The sequence below is a fragment of the Sitodiplosis mosellana genome, unplaced genomic scaffold, assembly GCF_009176505.1.
Source record: "Sitodiplosis mosellana isolate CC-2019 unplaced genomic scaffold, AAFC_SMos_1.0 Smas_scaffold_6226, whole genome shotgun sequence".
Taxonomy (NCBI): domain Eukaryota; kingdom Metazoa; phylum Arthropoda; class Insecta; order Diptera; family Cecidomyiidae; genus Sitodiplosis; species Sitodiplosis mosellana.
The window spans coordinates 402,895-425,905 of NW_022601467.1; the positions used below are offsets into that span (position 1 = coordinate 402,895).

At 37.5% G+C, this 23,011-nt stretch overlaps 1 protein-coding gene across 7 annotated transcripts in view; it reads left to right on the plus strand.

The window, feature by feature from the left end:
- LOC129579010 (homeobox protein homothorax) overlaps positions 1-23,011 on the plus strand; it is a 311,382-nt gene that overhangs the window by 34,763 nt on the left and 253,608 nt on the right. For all 7 annotated transcript variants that reach the window (XM_055468462.1, XM_055468463.1, XM_055468468.1 and 4 more), the window contains exons 4-5: positions 17,020-17,070; positions 18,945-18,995. In XM_055468462.1, the coding sequence (XP_055324437.1) occupies positions 17,020-17,070; positions 18,945-18,995 (102 nt within the window). The remainder of the gene's footprint in view (positions 1-17,019; positions 17,071-18,944; positions 18,996-23,011) is intronic.

Sequence of the window (23,011 nt, forward strand, 5' to 3'; positions counted from 1 at the left end):
ATCATGTGAGAATCGAAGAACAAAAATTAAAACCACAACTTGAGTGATGCGCATGTAATAAATTGTCTAAATAAAATGATAAATGGTTTTCAATAATTTTTTCTTGCCATGAACACGCATTCACTTTCCGTTCCCTTTTCCCGGCCGTAAAACTTGAAGCGTTTCTTTTTTGGTTGGTGTTTGATTGTGTTGATGGTTCACCATGGCATGGCACGGCACGGCATGGAATGACATATTTGCTTTGCTGGTGCATTTTCTTGCTACGCTTTCAACAATTCTTGCCTACGTCAAGTAGCAACTTTTTATCAAACCAACAAATCTTATCTCTCTCGAACGGCAACCCAATATTTATGGACGCGAAACGAACTGTTTCTTCTTTGTGTGTTTTTTTTTCTTCGTCATCTTCTGTACAATGTTGCTACGGATATGCATACAATGGCTTTGGTTCGTTGTCAGATTCATTTGATTCTCCTATTTTTAAATAAGATTGCCGAAGACCATTTGTATGTTGTGCATTTGGTGTGTGCGATCAGATCATAGGGCCACGATAATCATATGCAAGCTGAAAAAGCAACGACTGCGGCAAAAACACAACTACCAATGCCAAACATATGAAATATTTCAATTTTCCTAATATATATATACACACAAGCGACTTTGTTGTTGTGTCGTGCTTAATGATTGAGTGCCGCGATATGGGTATTTGGTAATTTGTTCATCATTTGAATTTCATTCTTCTCATCCGAATGATCAGCGGGCCAGAATTTCGAGGAGAGAGTAAGACTGTACTTGTAGTGGTGCATCAAAAATAGAAATCACTCCGTATGCAAAGCACCATGCAATGACTTTCAATGCTATGCATGTGTGTGTGTGTGTGTGTGTGTGGATGTATTTGACTGTTTTTGTGTGTCGTTGCCAAGCTTAGCCTTAAGCGAGAATTGGTTTCAAACTCGTATAAATTTCTAAATCGACACATCTGACTGAATGTGTCAGATTGTGTCAGTACGAAGAGTACGAAGTGAGAACCAAAATTTTTCCTATTATTTCTATATATAAAATCCCTTTTTTTTCTCTCTCCATCTCTCTCTTCCTCTGTATCTTCATTCCACTGTGTGTTTTTGACACACGTATTTTTGATGCGATTTTCAACCATTTGGTTGAAATCAGACGTCATTTCGTGAGCAACGCCAACCATCATTATAATCTCTCTTGAATCGTTTTGTTTCTTCATTTCCATTTCACATTTTTCACACATCACACTCACACACAATAACATCTGAGCTCGCATCCAAAATAATTTTTCCTTCGATTCGAAAGCCTCCTAGTTTTCGTATTCGATTTTGGTTACCTTTTTTGCTTTCAGAACATTTCTAAATTTAGGTTTTTTTTCTTTTTGTGTTTCTTCTTCGATATTCAAATGTATCATAAGTGCTGTTCATTTTTTGTTTTATCATTCTTGTTCTTGTGCTGTGTGTGCGTTCGATATCAAAGCATCAGCTCATTCAGGGAAAAAGAAAACAAAATGGTTTTAAGCAACAGCCGAAATGAGGAGACGAAACATTTCGAAATGTAAATTATTAGTGAGGAAAAATGCAACACTTTAGGCCGTACTGTAATAAAATAAACTTTCAGACGGAAATTGTGTGTTTATATTCGTTTCATTGGTTTTATTACGAAGAGCTCTTGAGAAAATCAATTGCAACAGCCTTTAAATTACACGTTGATCTGATTACGTACAGACATCACCCATATTCACATTCGACGCGCAATACTCTATCGAAATATCTTTCTATGGCCGGCTCTAACACAATTTTATTTTACTCATTTTCTCGTTTCGTTTGTATTTGTTTTTTCTTTCTCTGTTCGTAAGCCTTCCGTTTAGCATTCTTGCCAATTTGTTCTCTCAAGTGGATTTTATCAAATTCAGAAAGTATTTACTACGTAAGATATTCCATTCGGTGTAACACAAAACAGTACACACTTGAGTACTCAATGTATCTTTATCATCGATTTCGTTTGTTTTATTCCCAAGTTTTGTTGCTTTTTCATTCTGGCTGTTGTTTTTTCCATTTCGTTTCAATGTTCGTTCCATATCATTTTTATTACTTTACGCATGTTTAATTCAATTGAGAAACAACCTAAACACATTCATACATTCATTAATGACAATTTCGATGATTTCAAATAAACAAACGTACGCACATTATCCAAACCACTTGAGGGGCCTCATGTTTGGCAGTCGCATGTATACGCTCCTCCATCACTTTGCTTCGACAAACATCACAAAATTTCGTCCACATTTGATTGTTCAGCGCGCCTCATCATCTACTTACTGATATATTATTGTTTTTCATTTGTCTCTGGCACTGCGCTTGGCTTGGTTTTGCCACACAAACGCACACAATTGTGTACAATATGTATTTGTGTGTATGCGGCGAGCACACTCCGAAAATGTCTTCAGTCTTCACAAATTATATTTATATTATATTGCCGTTATGTAGCTACTTTTCGTTGCTTCTTCTTCGGTTTATGTTTTTTTTTCTCTCTCTCTCTCTCTGCCGAGCTAAAAATAAAACTACTTTCTTTTTGGTTCCTTTTTATAAATTGACTTTAAAAACATTTATTTATATTCACATTTTCTCTCGATCAATGACGACTATGACGGCAACAGCAGCAACGACGACGACGGCGGCGTCATCATCATCGTCGTCGATCTCCTCGCTTTTGATTGAGGATGTGTTTTTAGCATTCACACATTCAGTTTTTCATATCATTTAAGACTGTTGCACATATCACACCAATTTAATTTCTCTTTATACGCTCAGTTTAAATGAAGCGAGAAGAAAAGGAATCCGTCAAATGAAAATGATTTTTGAAAAAATGGTCGAGCATTGAGCAGAGGCGCACACAAAAACATGTACGCACGCATGCATGCATGCACGCGTACGAGTATCAATCCTAGCAAGTGTAAATGATGATACACTTTTCTTTCGATGTGAATTCCAATTGCTGCATCGAATAAGCGGTTAACGGGTGAACAATTCAAGTATAGAATTTCATATTGAGAAAGAGCAAGAGAGAGAGAGAGAAAGAGAAGAACGGAGTGAAATCAAGTGAATTGAATGCAAATGCGAACATGAACTCTTTTTTATTCCTTCTTCGTTTCATTTGCATGCAAGAGCAGAGAAAAAGAGGAAACATGTAATGAAAAGATATGCACAACGATCGATGATAGTGCGTATTGGCTCTGACACTTTGCTGGCCGGCCATCATTTTCATTGAAGATCTCCTTGGGTCAAACTACCGTAAATGAACGAGCCAGTGTGTGATGAAAACATGAAATCATGTATGATTTCGTGCACATTTTCGTTGCTGGTGCCCATTCAAATTACTTCAGCTGTCAATTGAGTCGGTCAGTCAATTTCATCGCTATAGCCACAACTATTCGGTCTGTACGCTCAGACACAGTAGAACGAAGCGCTTGGAAAGTGTGAATGTGACGAATAAATTTTGCATAACATTCAAATTGTACAATCCATTGATGTTCGCACTCCTTTAAACTTCAGCCGACATTGGTTCTCCCACTTGAAGCAATCCGATCGCCGCAAAATTTCACTTGAATGAAATGATATAAACTGCATAGATTGCCATTTTCTAACTGTTGTACGTTCTATGCACAGGCACACATCGCGATAAGTGTTGTTGATGTCGTCGTGGTCGTCGACGTTTTTTCATGTATATTTTTCTTTACTGCAATAATACGAATCCACAATGCTAAATCACATCAAGATCGCTTTGTCAATAGCTTTAAGTGCGTCTGTCTCTGGCCGTTTATCGCGTATGCACAATGTGAATTACGATCGCTAAGTGAATATATCCGTCGATGGGAACACACTTAACATAAAAATGACTTTTTCAAAGATCTTTATTTACAGCCGGCCCGGCACAACATATTGAGGAAAGATTGAGATAAAAATCAACGATTTAAATGCATATAATGAAAGAAACAGAGCAAAAAGAACACCGGCCACAACAGCAACAACGCATCATGCATGTACGAAAGTATATCTTCATTCTGAATCCAGCCACAGCTCGATTTTTATCTCGTTTTTAGTTGCAAAATGTGTGCGTGCATGGACAATAGTACCGTTATCTGTGGCAATGATACGTTGCCATACGGGGGAAAAGAAGAGAAATAAAGAAAGAGCAGCAGCAGCAGCAGAAACGTAATGTGAACGAGCGTGTTCAATCGATGATCGTCTTTTCAACAAAGTTGAAAAGATCACTTTTTCTTCTTTATGCGCTTTTTTTTACTCTTCTGTTATGCAAAAGTCAAACATTTATCGCTCGTTGGTCCGTTTGGACGATACAAAATCACATAAATCGCATGGGCTGCGTGCGAATGAGACGAAAACATTGATATCGTGCTTGCTCACAGCACATGCACACGCAAACGCATCGTAAAAGTATTACATTCACACACATTCGCATACGAGCTCTGCCATTTCTGGTCCTTGAAAAAAAAATGAAGAATACAAATCAGAAACGTCCAAATATCTATTCACATGAACGCGAATTGTGAGTGAATAGCGTGCAAACCTCAGTCAGTTGGCTCATCAGAATTTCGGAAATGTCGTGGTCGATGGATTCATTTTTTTTAAATTTATTTACGTTCAAGCGTCTGTGTTTAGTTGATTCACTTCAAAACCAGTCAACAACACATTCATTTCATGATCAAGCCATGAATGGCGTTCATGGTGATCACTTTTAGTCTGATTCCGTGCCATTTAACCGAAATTGTCATGCGAAAAAAAATGTGGTCGAAACTATTTGATGCATCGCATTTAGATGCACATGACATTCATCGGACCGTGCTACGATAACCGACCATAAGCATAACGAGTTAATAATGGCAAGTGCGTGTTTGTGGCAGAACCATTTAGCCATGAATTTAGTAGTGACACCACAATAAAAATGACAAAGCAATTGATATCACAACAGCAAGCGCGCGACGAAACGGGACGGGCTTGCAACTCGGATTTCGCTGGTAATTAAAAATGGGCACAAAATTCGATAAAGAATCCAGCCATCCCAAATCACATTAAGCCAGTGAAAGTGTGAATGAAACAGAAAACACATTGTCACCACACGATGTAGACGTTTAAAATGGGCCCCGTTTCAAGGGAATTTGCCATGCTTCAAATGTTTGAACTGTGAAATTTGATCTCATTCAAAAATAATGGATCGCCTTCTACAGAAATATACATTTCGATCGTTTCAAAGTGATGCCAGTGTCTCTTCATTTCGTTTTCGTTGCATTTCTCATTCTCTTTGTCTATTTATCAAATGCAAGTTGTTTGAATGTAATTTTCGAAAATGAGATTGTTCGGGAGACGTTGTCGGTCGTCCAGATTTTCAGGCAGTAAATGCCGTTGAATGAGTAACACAATAAAACGACAGTCTTAATTCATTCGCGAAATTTGAGCACAAATAAATTGGCCGAACTGTCGTACCACAAGTCTAAATTTACACCACACATATTTTAAAATATTGCTTTTCATACGCACAACTTAAAATTAAGTAGTAAAACGCATTACAGAGTTCATTTCCAAAGACAACACTCTCGATGAAAATCGTACAGAAAATCCCAAAATGTATATGCAAACGCGAACATCCTGATGTGTGATATTTTTCATGGTTTTTCTTGTTATTTTTTTTCTGTTTTTTTTTTTTAATCTCTCATTCTCATTCTCATTCTCATTCCCGTTGTCGCTGCTCGCTCTCGGTTCTAGTGCCGTTGTCGTTGCCTTCAAATGTGTGAAGCGCACATTTTCGGCGGCACTCGGGCATACAGATGATGCACAGGATGATGTTTTGCATCTTTCGGGTGCAATGGGAAAGGAAGAAAGTATGCGCAAAGCTATTTGGTAACCGTATAATATTAATTATGAGGCAGATTTATTTCTGGCAAACACATTTTCTTAAATGATGCCTGATCTTCTCCAAAATCTCTACAACGGCAACAGTAATAATAACGACAACTCAACAATTCTGAATATTTCAGTGCTATAAATAGCTTAAGAGAGAGAGAGAGAAAGAGAGAGAGAGAGAGAGAGAGTGGAAAAAGGAAACAGAAAATGATCTTGTTGCTGTTGTGAGTTATCTTCTTCTTTTTTTTGTCTTACTCTCTCAGCTCCGTTCATGTCTTTCTTATCTTTCGTTTGTTTTTTTTTTGTATGTGTGGAAAATGCGCACAAACGAATTTCGTTACAAAAATGTACATCACATTTACTACCAACGCAGTCAAGTCACAGTATCACACACACACACACGCATACTCTCTTTCTATCTTTCTGTCCATATGAAGGCAAGGCAACAGAAAAAAAGAACCCTATCCATCATTTTTGTAGTTTTTCGTTTTGAAATGATCAAAACAGCAACAAAATGCATGCTGTGCAAAAGAATGGTATCGTATTCACAATTCACGTAGAAAAAAAGCTGAACGAAATACACACACAGGATCATTCTGAAACACTATTTTGATGCATGCTCACTAATGCGAACCAGAGCCCGAGCGCTTGGTGTTGTATTGCGCATTTTGGTGCATTTTGTGAGTGAGCGAGAGAGAGAGAGTGAGTTAGTGTGTGTTCCTCGTTCGATGTGCATTTTTTTCCTCTTCGTGACCGTAACTTATTTTGCACGCGACTAAATGGGCTGCCTGTTTTTATTCTGGCCAACTAAGCGTATAAAGTAAAGTAAAGCAAGGCACACACACACACACACACACACAAATCGTTCCTGCTCTTTTTTCGATGGTCTTTTCATGCAGTTTAACTACAGATGCGAAGGCAAAAGAATGAACAAACGGCACCTAATAATAATAGTGACAACAACAGCGGCAGTAATGATATTGAGCACGAGGAAATCTTGCTAAAAAATGCATCCAATGTGAAAAATAATGAAATTATTTCAGCATGCATCCAAAGTTATAAGTGAATTCATTTCGAAAACATAACAGCAGGAAGGTACGCACCGAGAGAAAGAGAGTGTGTTGTGCGCTGTATGTAACACACGTACGCATGTATAGAAGATATTGACGTATTGATCGAAAGGAACTTCTGGCTTTGACTCTAGCCCTCTCTTTCTCTCTCTCCCCCCTCTCTCTCTCTTTCCCTTGTACGCATTCGTCGCTTTGTTTTTCAAATAGTCTGAGCAATAACAATTGAGGCAACACAACAAGCCAAAGCGATGTGCGCACCGAACCAAATTAAACGAACCGAGACAGAAAAAAAAGCAATACGAAAATTGAAATGTGGCACACATTTCTTGAGGGTACCTCGCCCTTTTGTTCGAAAATCAAATGTGGAAAAAGTTGGAACAAAGAAAAGAAAGAAAGAAAGAAAAAAGAAATCTCGTCGAAATAGAAACACGACCGTTCTATTACTTGCGCATTGCGCACAGACCTTAAGCGCATTCGCTGAAAAAAAAGGCAGAAGAGAAGAGGAAAAAAGACTGTGAAAACATTAAACAAAGGCGACGTAACGAGGACCTTGTGCATTTTAAGAATTTCTTTGAAAAAAAAAAACGAGAAGAATTCCAACAGCAACCTTAAATGGATAGTGAAATGGCACACAGAAAATCAAATCACTTCCATTCACCCAGCACTGCATCAGAAGGAGATGCACAAAGAAAGAATGAAGCAGAAGTGTAAACTGAGCGAACAAAAAAGTGAAATTCGAACAAAGTGTGTGCATTTGAAATGCGATGATTGTGTGTACGTAAAAATTACTTAAATATCCTTTAGATGAAGAGAAAAAAAACAACAAACGTTTGCTGCACACACACATACATGCACACACGCGCTCTGTTTTCCAATCCATTTTTCGATTGTTCCACTCTGAATGGCAACAACAATAACAAAAGAATCTCCCGTTGAGTCTACCTGCTCATCTCACAGTTTGGGATTTCTTTTCTCTGAAATTAATTTACATCGTTTCTTCAGAATGGATTTAATCTTCCACACAAACGCAGATATTACCTTGAGCTCATTTCAGTGCACTCACATGCACACAACGAGGCACACAAACACTTAGCAACAGCAAACGTCCAGAAAGTATTTTTAAATATTTGGAGAAAAATCACAGTCCACATGCATGACCATGTAATTTATATTTTTTTGCCAATCATTTTACATTGTCTTCTGGGGACGCTTTTTTTTCCTCCAAAAATTCTCCAAAACCAAATTTACAAACAATGAAAATACCAAAAAAATCCCAATATGTGCGCTAAGTTGAGCTCAACGACGACAGAAATGGAAATGTGCAGTGCAATCAACAATGATGTTCGACATATCGTATGTCTAAACCAAAATTTGCATTCCAACATGTAATACCCTCTACTATCTCACATGAAATATTTGGTTTAAAAAAATGATGCTGTTGATTTTTTTCTCTCCAAATTTTCTATTCTATTCTGAAAAATTGGGATCACATAATCTCACTGTGCTGTACAAATGATCACTTCCGATGGCTTTTTTTTATTGTCGCTGAACAATGAAGCAAAACTCTATTCCAGTCTGCAACAGCGTATAATTGTTCTCGAAAAAAAAGGATTAAACTGGTATTTGATTCTCAAAATATATTTTTTTCTTCGATTTCTTTGGAATACCATTTAAATTTGTAAATGTATGATCCTCTAAATGGTTCTTCTGAATTCCAAAGGAAATGATTCAGAATCGTCTACGCGTAATTTTGATGTTGAGTTCAGGCTTGAGCCATATGAAAGAAATCGATTGAGAAAAGGAAAGAGAGGAAAGAAAATACAAAAAAAAACTCGCATTCAAAGGCTTACTTTCAGTTCATTGTGCAAATCCTTTTGTTATACGATCAATCGCATTCCCATTTCATCGTCTAACTGTTTGCGTATGCATAATTTTCCATGCCGATCAAATTACTATTGCGCAGAATGATTAAGTTTTCTTTAATGGTTCTCTTTCTCTCTCACGCCTTCTAGACTAGACTATATTTATTAATTTTCAAATCTTAGAATTAAATAATATTCTGCTCAAAGATAACATTTAAGCTATTGACATATAATAAAACTAAGATACGATATTAATCTGATGCAAGCGATAAAATCTGTGTTTAATCGATTCGATCGATTGAAATTCGTCTGAGTTCGATCGAATTACACACTTTAAGCACCCAGATTTGTGAATCATCATTAGGAAGAAAAAAAAATGACAACCTTACTACACACTTTTGTAAACATCCCACATATACTCATATATTGCATGCATTTTGTTCTCAATGTAGCCTCATACAAATTCATCCGAATGACACAAAAAAGCGCACACGATTAAATTCTTGGTTTAGTCATCATTTCGTTTCCATAATTAGCAGTAGTTCAAAGAGAGAATTCCAAACCACTCGATAGTTACAACTGAACGCAATTGGAACAAAAAAAAAACCTTACAAAAAAGCCACAAAAAAATGAGAAAAAAAAACCGAACAATAAGTATACAATTTTTGATATGTTAAACATGCATCGAAGTTTTTTTTTACCAGAATTTTATTTGTTTGTTCTTTGCTTTGGTGTTTACTTTGTTCCCGGTTACAACGAAATTAATCGATATCACCATCATAAAAGCAACAAAAACAACAACATTTCCAAACCAAATCTAAAATTGGTCTAAAGTAAACGATTTTTTTTCCCGTTCGTTGATTAAACGCACAACGTTACCCGAATCAATGTGTTAAAGGCGAAAGTGGAAAGAAAGAGCGCGAACACACGGTTTTCCTAAACAGAACACAATTCACAGAGCGTAATGTATTCGTAAATAGTGTTTGATTACGCATGGTTCGAATAGAACGCGCTCACACATCGCGCGCGCTCTGCTTCATTACGAATTGTTTTGTTTAAATTACCCGTACAAGCGATGTGTACGCGTTGTACACACAACAACACCAATCGATCGATCGCCATAGTTCTTAATAGCATGCTGCCTTCTGCATTTGCCTTGATTAAATGCGTATTATATTCTGTTGCACAAGCCATAGACACAATTCGGCACCCATTCAATGTAATGCAAACTATTTAGGTGAGGAGAGGAAAAAAAAACCCAACCATCGAACAAAGCGAATAAGTGTGGAACGCACATACTTACAAACAAATGAAGAATGAAAAAAAAAACAACCGAATCAAAAAACGAACCAATAATTCGGTATGCCCAGTGTCCATCACACGCGGCTAATAATGCTCGAATCGATGGCATGTTGCTTGAACAGTATAGTACGTCGAATGTTTGAAGCAAACAGAAAAAAAGCTGGAAAAATTGTTTTTTTTTTCTCTCTGTTTACACTTGGCTCCGATGCTCGCGCCAATCGAATCCGATTCGTTCACTACGATTCGCTTGATTTGTATTTTCTTTTCTCTCAACGGTTTTCGATTACAAGTTACATTTTAATGTGTCTGTACAGTTTCTTTGTTAGCATAATGTAAACAGTTTGACTCATTTTGATCGCTACCGAGAATCAAATTGAAAAAAATCCAGCATATTTTTGGCCTTGCCGAAGTGGCGCCTTATCGGCAATTACATTATCAATTTTATTCGTATTTTTTTTCTCGCCCATTTACAATTTTCCAAACAAATATTACAAAAAATTAAAGTTAGCATAAATTGGATGCCGCATATCGGTTGTCAAACCCATATTTACAATTGAATTTAAACTGCTGTTGTGATTAAAATGGAGCTAATAATAGTTCAACATACTAAATTTGGCAGAAACATCATTCAATCTACAAGTAATAAATACAAAAGCGATAAAACCATTGTCCCTTCTATTAAGTTGAAAATTAATACAGTCCCGCGGAGCACGGTTTTTTATTCGACATCGAAGAAAATAGTAAATTAATAATGAATTTTAGTTTCTGATGGAAAAGTATGTATGAAGATACACATATAAATAACCAACCAACCGAACAATGGCACACATGATCCAAAAGAGCTTGCATTGATGGCTGGAATATTTTCTTAGTTTCTTTTCTCGGTATAATCCCAAACCATACATAGAATGTTCCCTAAATGAATTTAAGAATTTAAAAAAACAACCTAAAATATTCATTCGAGAGAAACATGGAATCTTAATCGATAGTCGACATTAAAGCCCTCTAAAATAAGATAAGTCATTCATCATTAATCGATCGTCCAACCGACAACTGACCGACTGAACGAATGAATGCACACCCGGAGCCCGGTTTGCATGACTCATTCTTGTTGTGATCGCACCATTAGTGATCGTTCATCTCGCAAGAGCAGAACATGAAATCTTATTTTTATGTAAATAATTTGTGCATTTGAGAATGTGGTGCAGAAGATTCGCATGCAAAACATCATTGAAATTCGTTTATCACTGTGGTGAGCGCAGCGCGCGCACATGACAAGTGAGAGTTAAAGCAGCGGTTCGTTCACGTGAATCATATTTAGCAAAAGTTAAATAAAGCGGCCCAACAACTCTATGGGAATACGCGAGCCGAATACTTTAACTGTGTGGCTGGGCCAATGTTCGCTATAAGCGCTGTCTCTCCCTCTGTATGTATGGCATGTGTGATCGGAATCGACGTCAAAAGAGTCCAACTCAGCAAAAGAGCAGCAGTGTAAACACGTTCATATCAAAAACAAGAGCTGAAAAAGCGCACACACTGCAGCAATCAGCATGATCTGCAAAAATGTTTGTTTGGTGTTTCCTTCTCTCTCTCTCCCTGTCTCTCCCTGTCTCTCCCTCTCTCTCTGGGTCTGGATGTGTGTGCATAGCGCGTTTGTTGTCGTTTTTATGTGAACATTGCCATATCATCATTAAAATCAACATCATAAGGGCACACATATGTGTCATGTAATTAAAATACTTTAATGCCACATAGCATAAAGACTTTCTGGTCTCTTTGTTGCCTCTCTGGCGCTGCTTTTGTCTCCTTCAAGCGCGTGCAATTATTAGTGGCATTCGCGATTATTTCTGTGTGTTGAACGCTGTCTCGATTCACTCGCTCCCTTTCTCGTTAGCTCTCTTCGTCATGTTTGCGTACTCTTTCTACTGCATTTGGAGTATTTGCCGGGCCTTTTTTGTGTGTGCATTTTTTGTTTTCACACATTTTAGCTGCGCTTTCGTGCGATTCGATTTTGACTACTTCTGCCACTGCCACTGCTACTGTCTCTCTATACTTTGTTATAATTTGCGCGCAAAATTAAAACAGATAATGAAGCAACACCGTACAATGCAAAGAGTGAAGAGAATGAAACAAACAAAAAAATACGAACGAAGTCGTAGCTTCCCCGAGAAAAAGGCGAGAAATAAGAGGCAACATGGAAAAAAAATTCCAAAATAAATAAGCGAAAATAAAAACTAAGACCAAAAAAGCGCATACATTTATCATTTTTACACCAGCCAGTACACTTTGCAAGATGATCCCATGACGGAATGGAAAAAAAAAGAAGAGAGATGTACTCTTTGTTGTTATTTTCTTCGTTTTCGATGATATTCGCAGCCTAGTTAAGTGTTCGCTGCTCATACTCGTAATTATTATCGCCTCTTTTTCGCCCGCTTGATGTCTATCCGAATGTGAAGGTGTTAGAGCAAACACACATGGCAAGCATTTCGAAATCAGATTTTTAGCACATGACTATCATTTTCAATCGTTACTATCGAGCATTTCATTAAACGCTCTGCTCACTCCGATCGAAAGATCCGCCTAATCAAATGGACAGTAATTATATGCACTGCAACAAACAAAGGCCACAGATCCGAGCCGATGCGAATGACAAACGGAAGAAGAAGAAGAAGAAGAAGAAGAAGAAGAAGAAGAAGAAGAAGGAGTTGAAAAACCGCGATGATGGGTGCAATTAAAACATTTTCGTCCTAATTAATTCGCACTTGTAATGAATAATTTCGCGAGAGTGCATAATTTAAACTGTTCGTGCACGCATGCTTTGAATTCTTGGCATTTTAGCCAGCTTGAATATCCCACCTTATGTATCTGCTAATGTCACAATTTCATTATAATATATACACACGGTGTTGCGGTCCAAAAACCGAATGGGCCCATCAAGTGGGCATTTCTTTCCAATCGAAAAACGAAAACAGCAGAAGAAGAAAAAAAGAAACGAGCCGGCAAATATTGTTGCATTTTTATTATTTATGATGAGATCCGATAATCAAATGCAGTGCGATTTGTAACACACAATCAAGCGGAGCCGAGCTAACATGAAACAGTGTGAAAATATGATTTATTTATAATTAAATATGGCAAATGAATTATAATTTGTTACGCGTTGATTGGCTACGAATTGTAAATTGTAGAAGCGTCGCACATTCATCATTGTGCTATGCCACTGCTGTCTGCCGACGATTCAGAAATGAATGCAACACACAAGTAAGCGAGAAAAAAAAGCGCGAGCGCGCAGGAAACTAAGCGAACAGAAACAAAATAATTCATTTCTCACACAAGTGATTGGCTTGCGAGCGTCAGCGATTAGTGCATATTTGTAGGCAAAATAGCAGTACCAGTTCCGATTTTATCGATTACAAACTTGTGAACAAATGCGAGTCGCTGTGGTGAATTGTGGCGTACGTGTGTGTGTGTATGTGTGTGTACAGTGTACATTCAACAGTCGACACCATATGACTTATGGGCACTTATTCGAATGTTTATTGGTGGTCCCTCACGAGTGCGAGTGTAGTGACGATCGAAATAATTCGTTCGATTTTTGATGCAAATGAAACCAAACGACTCAAGAAATGCCTTGATCGCTGTTGTATGGCCGTCCGTAACGTATGGATCCAAATGAAGATGCGATCATATGTAGACGTGTTTCTTATTTCATTTTGGCACACAACTATTTTGCAAACAACCATCATCTCGAGATGATTGGAACATACTTACTACACAAAGCATTTTCTGTACTGCAAACAAATTGCTTTTTCATTGCACATCGAGTGAACGCTTTGAACGCTTTGAACGCTCGTATATATATACGTGTGTGTACTCTCTTTTTTTGCATGGTAGGCGGTTTATTACACTTTGTGCGGTCACTTGCATCGTTAAAATAATTTATTATCCGTGTGAAACATATAACCACGATTGCATTATTGTTGTTACTCTTATTGGCGCGCCAAAAGATAACGCCAAAGAAATGTCGAATTCTATTTGCAAAAATTCACACATTGCCGCACTCATTGCCGTGCAATGCACACGAAATAGGAGAGCGAACAAAAACGGCACACACACACACACACACACACACACACAGGCACAAGAATAAAAATGGCGAGAGGAAGAACGATTGAGAGAAGAGAAAAAAAAGAGCGAACTAGCGAATCGATTTTAATTTTGTTTTTGTCCGTAATTCCTATCCAATTTGAACTCCATTTTTCTTCGCCTAATGTCGGCTTCATATGTGCGAAATGATAAAAAAAAATACTACATATTTATATATAAATAACGCTCATTCGATTATTTCATGGTTGTTAAACGCTAATTTTTATGTTATTTCTCAAAAGTGCTATTCCTAATCGTTTGACATACGAACAATAACGAACAAAACTTGTGCAAAGGCACAGAGATAAAGGAAATTATAAATGAACAGTTGATGATGTAATTTTGCTATTTTTGCAATGATCACCGATGGGAAAAATTAAATCAATGTTTAGCGATGAGGTGTGATTGCTTTATTTAGATAATATGAGTGTGCTTTGGCGGTCATGCGTGATTTGTCCAACGCACCATTAAATCATCCGTAATCGTAGAACATCATCGGAAGCTGGTTTCAAGTAAACACGGTTTTTGACGAGTGAAAGAACGAAACGAGAGAATCAAACTGTGCGAACCGAACGGAATACAATGAGAAACCGCCGAGGAAAAACATTGCTCTGGATTGTGTTTGGGAAAATTACAATGATTTGGCATTTGTGACGAACTTGAAGCTGATGGAGAATAGAATGCGGCACAGCCCCGCCGCGTCACCGCGCACGTTCACTCAATTTTGATTACAACTTGTACATCCAATCAAACTATAAATTATGACCGAATATATGTATATTAGGGTTAGTTACGCACGCTGCAACTGTACCAGAGTACCGCACATGCTTTCGAATGGGTAGCGCGTGGCTCAAACATAGAAAATTACATATCTCAATGTGTGTGTTTTTCTTTATTCGTGTTTCGCTCGTTTTTGTGCCACGCTCGATTGATGAAATCTGATTACAAACCACGGCTTGAAACATTGATTTTGGCGAGTACGTCACAGACACAGACACACACACATACACGCTTATATGCAGAAAATTGCAGCGCAGGGGTCATGCGTAAACATGGCTAATTACAGCATTTAGTTTGATGAATAAAAGGGTTCAATCGACGAACCATAAATCATCCAGAATCACAGAAGCTGAAACGGTCAATTCGATGATCATACATAATGATATCGAGACGCCCAATCAAGATTGAAATGAAGGTGAAAGATTCCATTTAGCAATATTGCGAAACGGCGTCGCGAGCATATTAAACTACTACATCCAATCGATATCGATCTACATTGGAAGCGGCTTGTGAATATCTGCCAACCACACACATTTAAAATACCAATTGTGAAAATAACTTTAGAGAATGGTCGCGTGTGCGATTGATCTTATCTCCAATGTTTCACTAAGACCGATTTGCTTCCCTTCAATCATTCACTGCTAACATTCAAGTCAATTTTGACAATTGATTTATTCACCCCGATAATCAAACGCAGAATTATTGAAGAGAATGCTTTGTGCGAGGGCTCATTCGCACACCTCGTCTCAATGACAAGATAACCAGCGCAAAAAAAAAAATTCGACTCTGTATTTGACAGTTGTCACTTCACCCAATTTCCCTTTGTGTTTTTTTTTCCGCATTCAGTTGATCTTCATTCCGGTCCAACTGTTGATAACTCCAATGAACACTTTTGAATTTTCATGTCATGCCTTAAACATACAGACGCACTTTTTTCCGCCAGACATGTCGACATCCGAAATGATATAACAGTGGAAAAATCAAATTGAAGTGAAAACATGATGAAAAGGCCGAACCGAATCGAATTGCATGAAATACTATTTGGAGATTCAACGGCCATGCCATCAAAAAAAAATGAGCGTAAATTTACATGCAAGAATTTAGCATACATATTTGCGCACATCATCCAACATCACAAACACGTATACACAGTTTCTCTCACCCTCTCTTCTTTCATCGTGTTCTGCCATTTTTCGGTACATTTAAACTTTTACGAGCATGATGTTAATCGGTCTGGCATCATAAAAAAATAACCATGCACTGTAAAACACACATACACAAAAAGCATTCCATTTAAAGGTGCAGGTAAGCCGAATCTTTTTATCGTTTTATTATTTAACGTCAAAACAATACCAACAATTCGGTACCAAACGCATCGCAGTGCATTGTCATTGCTCGAAGTAAACGATAAACTGCACGAACGGACATTGCAAAACATGCAAAGGCTAATACATTTGGTTGACTTTGCGTAAAGCCATATGGAAGTTTCTTATACCTTTTTTTAACCTGATAAATGACTGCTTTCTCCGAACAGATGGGACATAAACCATTTTATGACCATTTCAGCACCAACTTTGACATTTTTGCAAGCGATCTGATTGGAAAAAAAAAGGATTTCGGAACTATTCTCCTTCCTTTCAGTTTTCGGAAAAGAGTGAATATATGACATTGACACTATACAACAATGATAACGTATAAAGATAGTAGTGAGTGTCTATTTGGTATTTCACAGGCAAAGTTTACAATGGGCAAATTTCTGGGACCTCATTCATTGTCACAGTTTGGATTTACAATTTTACAACTACTCAGAAAATCAAAACTATCTTCATTTGACCTGCAGAAGTATATAGATAACTAAGATCTAAACATATTTAGTTAAAGTCCATTAAATAATTTGATTCGATTTCTCTTTTCTCTTTTTATTTACAGATCCGTGCAGAACAACCATATTATTCGGCCGATAACGAAGTAGATTCACTTGTAAGTATTACTTTCCATATTCAGAATAGGATAAGCGACGGGCTCATTTTTTTGAGGAAATTATGTGATATTTGATCGCTTCAACTATCATTATAATCCCCCCCATGATATGGAATGGGAATATAAGTATTTTATTTGTTTTGCGCCCGCGCGAGAATCGACAAATTAAATACGGTAGAATGTGCATAGTCAAGCATTTCAACATATGTAATTAACACGCGTTTCACACACGACTCGCGCCTTTTTTTTCCATCGTCATTTGCATTCTCTGCTCGTTTTGCATGAGGATTTTGTTTCAATTTGAAGTCATTTTATTCGGTTAATTGTCATCTGTGTCCGAAACCGGCTTTAATTAATCTTTTGCATGTTCTTTTGCCAACTGAGCCAATGTGTTGCGAACAACGGCTCTACCATTTCAATACAATATGGCAAAGTAACATAAAATAATTCGATGCACGTATTCGTATATGGTTTTATGTGGTGCATAAATTCCGCTGATATTCTAGAATAATATGCAAAGGAGAAAGAAAAATTATTCGTGTAAAAGTGACTCGAAGAGTTTGTTTTTTCTTTTGAGTTCCCAAAAAAAACTGTGGTATGTTTGAGATTTGCTGAAAAGGTGTACCGCGAAAAATGTCCCAATTAAATTAAATGCACGAATAAAAGACCACAACCGCAGAAGAAAATGGTTTGTCTACACAAATCAGCATATAAAACGGACCAAAATGGAACAATCGATATGATGGAAACGAGCACGTTATTCAAACGATCAAAATATCATTTTGTTTCTTGTCTCACTCTGTGGCCGCTTGTTGCCCCAATGCAGTTGTTTGCTGCAAGTGTATTTACCCACTGATAAATTCACGGTGCATTTAACTTCTAAATAATTTGCATTCCAAAAATTTTGATCGCTCGGTTTCTTTTCTTATAGACCCAAAATTCGATTGTCCACCTGAGAATTTCGATGGAACAACGCAAGAAACGGCAAAATTCTTGCCAAAAACATTCAGCTCGAACATGAGGCGATACATGGAATTTAATGAATGATCGCGGTTGAAAAAAATTCAGAGTGGGTTGATTGTAATTCAATTGCAAATTTGATAAATTGCAATCGCTCAAATTTTGTTGTTATAATATTTGAAGCGTCTAGTTTGCTTTCGCGCAATATGTAAATAATTTTCAACATTCCATCGAGCATACTCAGCACACTCTCTCTCTTTCTCTCACCACGGACACAGAACAAGCCAACACCAATCAAAATCTCTTTCTCTCATCGAGTCTCATTCGCAAAAAACCATCGAATAAAATGTGAAAGAGAAGTTGGGGAACTGGAATTTAAATTGAAATTTCTACTTATATGTCAGCGTTCAGTCACCCAAAGATGCAAAGAAATCTTCATTCGAGTCTCCCGGTTTATTTTTGGGTTGTGTGTATAATATATATTCGACAACACATATCCGTATGTGTATTAAGTACACATCGCGAACGAGCGTTCGACGCGCGCGCGTTCTCGTTTTTCTGCGCCTCAGCGTTTAGCATATGAGACAAATTAAAATGCAAATTATTCGGCTAAAGTGAGCGCAGAAGCAAATCCGTAAAGAAGCCACTTCATACGCGAATATTAAGCGATGTTTGCCTTTCATCAATTTCATTCGACATATTGCTGCTTTAGTTAATTTTATTGTTTTGGCGTTGAACGAAATTCCTTGTCCAACCGAATAAAATCCACATAAAAATGAGCCCAAGCAACACTGGCCGAAAAATATGCCGCCTCTGTTGCATTCAATCATCGTTATAATGTTGCATAACATATTTTGCCCGGAAAACAAAAATCAAGTTTACTAAAAATGGTTTCTTTGTTTGGTTTTTTACAGATGGTACAAGCTATTCAAGTACTTCGGTTTCACCTCTTAGAATTAGAAAAGGTAAGTAACGATACATTAATTAGAATTTTTCGAATGCAAAAGAAAAATCGTTTGCTGCAACAAAAGAGAATGAAACGAAAAAGAAAACGTTGTTTTGTTCACGGGTCACAAATTTCGACTCGAACCCGTCTCGATGATCACACCACGAAGATTATTGTTTTCTTTTTGTCTTATTAGGAGAAATTTCTCACTTCAGTTTTATGTTATCATTTAACTGTGACGATGTGCCAACACAATGGCAACATTTAATTTTATTTTTTCCATTGAAAGTAAGCGTAATCTGTGGCCATTCGATGAGCATTAATATCATCATCCGGTCATTTTGTTTTATGGTTAATTCAATAATTTCTTGAAACTTCCACCGCACAACTAGATCAGCAAGTGTCGATGTGATGTGTGTGCGTGTGTGTGCATCAAAGCATTCATCAGTTGTAGTTTTGGGCCATTTATGTGAACGAGTTCACATCAATTCGAACGCCATTGCTGTGTGCTTGGTTGTGCGTTCATGGGATTTACCACCTTTTTTTTTGTCATGATGTTCGTTTGTTCGTTCATTGGTTCGATTGAGAAGAAAGAATACCATTTGCAGAGTGAAAAATTACAGTGTATATTTTATATAAAAATCGAACCGCCATCAAAGCATAATTTTCCTCGAATTGTAAACAGCCAAACGAAATTGCAGCATGTTAATTCACAAAACAACTTTTCACTCCCCATGCAAACCTTATCATTGAACGCAGTATATTCGTTCACTCTTTCCCTCACTCTCGCATCCGCGCACCAAATCATTATGTGTGCCTCCTAGCAGTTTACTTCATTCTATTTTGTATCGGCGAATGCTCATCGATTGATTGCACATTTCGAACAGTCGACCATAGCCTTTTATGCATATAATTTTGAATGCACAAAACATGTCGATAGATAATGATACTTAATAGCCATTTGATAACATGGAGACTGAGCCGATCGTTGAAAATGAAACACAACGAAAAATTCGGAAGAGAACCACAGCAAATGTACATGTACAATCAACAAATTATTGGTAATTCGCATGATAATTTTGTTTCGGTATAATTTAGTGTTTTTTTTTTTGTTATACTGGACGGCTGAGTAGCCGTTTGATTCGTTCGATGCCAGCAGCATTGTTTTTTACTCGCGAATCGCATGGTGGCAATTTGTGTTCCAATAAAATGCATCTGGTGCTTGATTCGTTTGATCGACTGACTGCCTGCCTGCTTGCTTTTTTATTTGTGCTCAACCAAGAAGCAAAATGCATTGATGTCATGCAACTCAAGTCGAATGGCTGCAAGTCATTTCTGTTTTTGAAGTCTACTTTGGGCCTACACCAACCGAACAATGCGGCTCTTCGATATCAAGCGGTATAATGATTCATGATTAAAATGACATCCGGAAATCAATTGTACGACTGTTTGTGCTAATTTGTACTATTCTGGAAATATTCTGATTTGTGTTCTCATTTACACCAACACACCAGCCGGTCGAATAAAGGCGGTGAAAAAGTCTTTCCTTTTTTTTTTTTGTTCAATGACTTCGGAATGAGCTAACAAAACAGTCACGTCTGCATATGGAAACATTAATATCTAGTATCTACCCACATTGATACCACAACCTGTCTTCATTAGAGCAAACGAACGAAATGAATAAATGGAAAAGAAAAAAGAAAATAAAACAAAAATGAGCGCGAACCGAACCATATGCAAAACGGAATAAATAAATGCGAACACACTGAACTTGTGGTTGGTTCAGCGTTCGTCGTTCATAACCTGACTTGATTCGGCTTCAATCTGAAATATGTTGTATGCAAATGAGCATTTGTTTCGTTTTCCGAAGCGATCGTATGATGATGACAGCGAACGAACACCGAACATTTTTTTTTTCTGCGCAAGGCAGTTCAGGGTTTGCCTGAGTTAAAAACGATAAAAGAGACTTCAAAGAAAACAATGTTAACCAAGCATCGTAAATTGTACGGCACACCGACAAAAGGAAGTTGTGATAACGCAACAGTTAACATCATTTAACTATTCTAAACGTGCGCACTCATTCCTTTTTATATTGCAAGTACAAATGCAAACGGATGCAAAACGCAGCTCTCTGTTCGCTTCTTGTGTTTCTGTTTTGTTTTCTCGCTCTGTGCTCCGAACAGAAGTTTTTTTTTGTGTATTTGTAGATGTTTGATTTGGATTGAAACCTCGCTCCTTGCACTATTATAACAAATCATCGAATGGCAATGCCACAACTATATTACCCAACCGCAACTTTTTTTGTATGTAAGTTCGCCAAGCCTTCCTTTCTTGTTATATCGTACGAAGATGTAAGCGAGGAATGCAAAAAAGGTTAGATATTCACTATCAGTATCAAAGAAAGCGGTTCGATGTTCGCCTTGGTTTTATAGCAAAATAAAAAAAGTCCGTTTGAAGAGCGGCAAGCATTTTACAACAGAATGCGAGGCAGATCCAGCGTTTTTTGGCGACACATGCGTATTGTTGCTTGGATTCCGTCGAAATTCATTTCTTTGTATGCAAAATAGAAATTGCAACAAAGCATCAAAATGTTAATAAAACTGCTCGAACGGCTCTTGAATGTTAAAGTTAATGTTATGTCTTAGAGGCATTTTGCCCATTCGCAACATCCACAAAACTCTCTTTTACGCTCGCTCGGTCGTTCTATCCCAATCTTCAGATGTATGCACAATCGAGAAAAGTAAAATCCAAGACAAGAGATGGTGAGAAGTCTTACTTGAACAAAAATGACAGCTCCAGTGTTGTTAGTCGTTTTGCTTGTATAGAATTTCAGGCGTCGTTGAAATTTCGGTTCAGTTCGCTTCCCATATTTTCCATGTGCGAAACCAAGAGCCGAATATGTAAATGTTGATAATGCATAACATCTACCGGAGCCGTCAATTATCTCATTAACAATACCGCATTGCAATTATTTCATTAAAACGATATAATTCTTGTGCGGAATAGATGCATGCATTCGAAGCATGTACATACAGCAACGATTTTTGCCGTTTTCATTTTGCTGTTGTTGTTCATCATGCGCGCGTCTCATATTCGAAACGATGTCTTGTTTTATGTTCGTCATTCAAACTACGGAGCCATATTATCTGAACACGCGAAACGTGATATTTGCAGTGTGCAAATGCACGTCAAGATACATTGAATATGTTTGTGTACGACCGACTGATGGCCGATAATTTATGACTATTATACACAAAATATTGCGGGGCGCGTAAGCGTAAAATGTACACACACGGTTGGAGCTGGCTGGCTGGCTTGCTGGCTTGCTGACTGGATGGATGGCTCTTTGCAGAGGGAGTCCACCAACAATGCAAAGATGGCTGTGCAGATGGTTCATCGGCTATGCCACAGACATCGAATTTGTTATTTCACAGTGTTTTCCGTTTATAGAAGATCTCTTTGACGGACGATGCCTTGTATTGTCTTCGGCATACTTTCGGATTGCCGCCAGTATTTTGAATGCATACATTTTGTTGTTCTCTCAGTGTAGCGCATCGTCGTGTCTTGCCTTGCGTTGCCTTACCTCGCTTTTCATTGTGACGAAAAGCATTTAGCATCGAGCAATTTAGAATTCAGCAATCATAACTGACAAACAACCCATCAACGCACGCCAAATGATCGGGGACACAAAGCATTTTATCCCCAAATTAATTCTAAACCTCAGCCCACAAGTGATTTGTTCGCTCAATAGTCGAATATAAAACACACACATTGAAAATTATTATGGCTCGTAAAATAAATCCATAAATAGATTTATTAAAATAAACTAATATGCAATAAAATCCATGCATTTGCTTCTTAATAAAAGGTGATTTTCACTCAGCCAAAACTCTGGAAAACAGAGAGAAAGAGAGAGAGAGAGAGAGAGAGAGAGATCGAAAAAACGAAATATATTTATGTGCGTTTTTATGTGTGCAATTTCAACGAGCCGAACGAAGAAAATCGATAAAAGCTACACCGTAATTTAGGTGAATG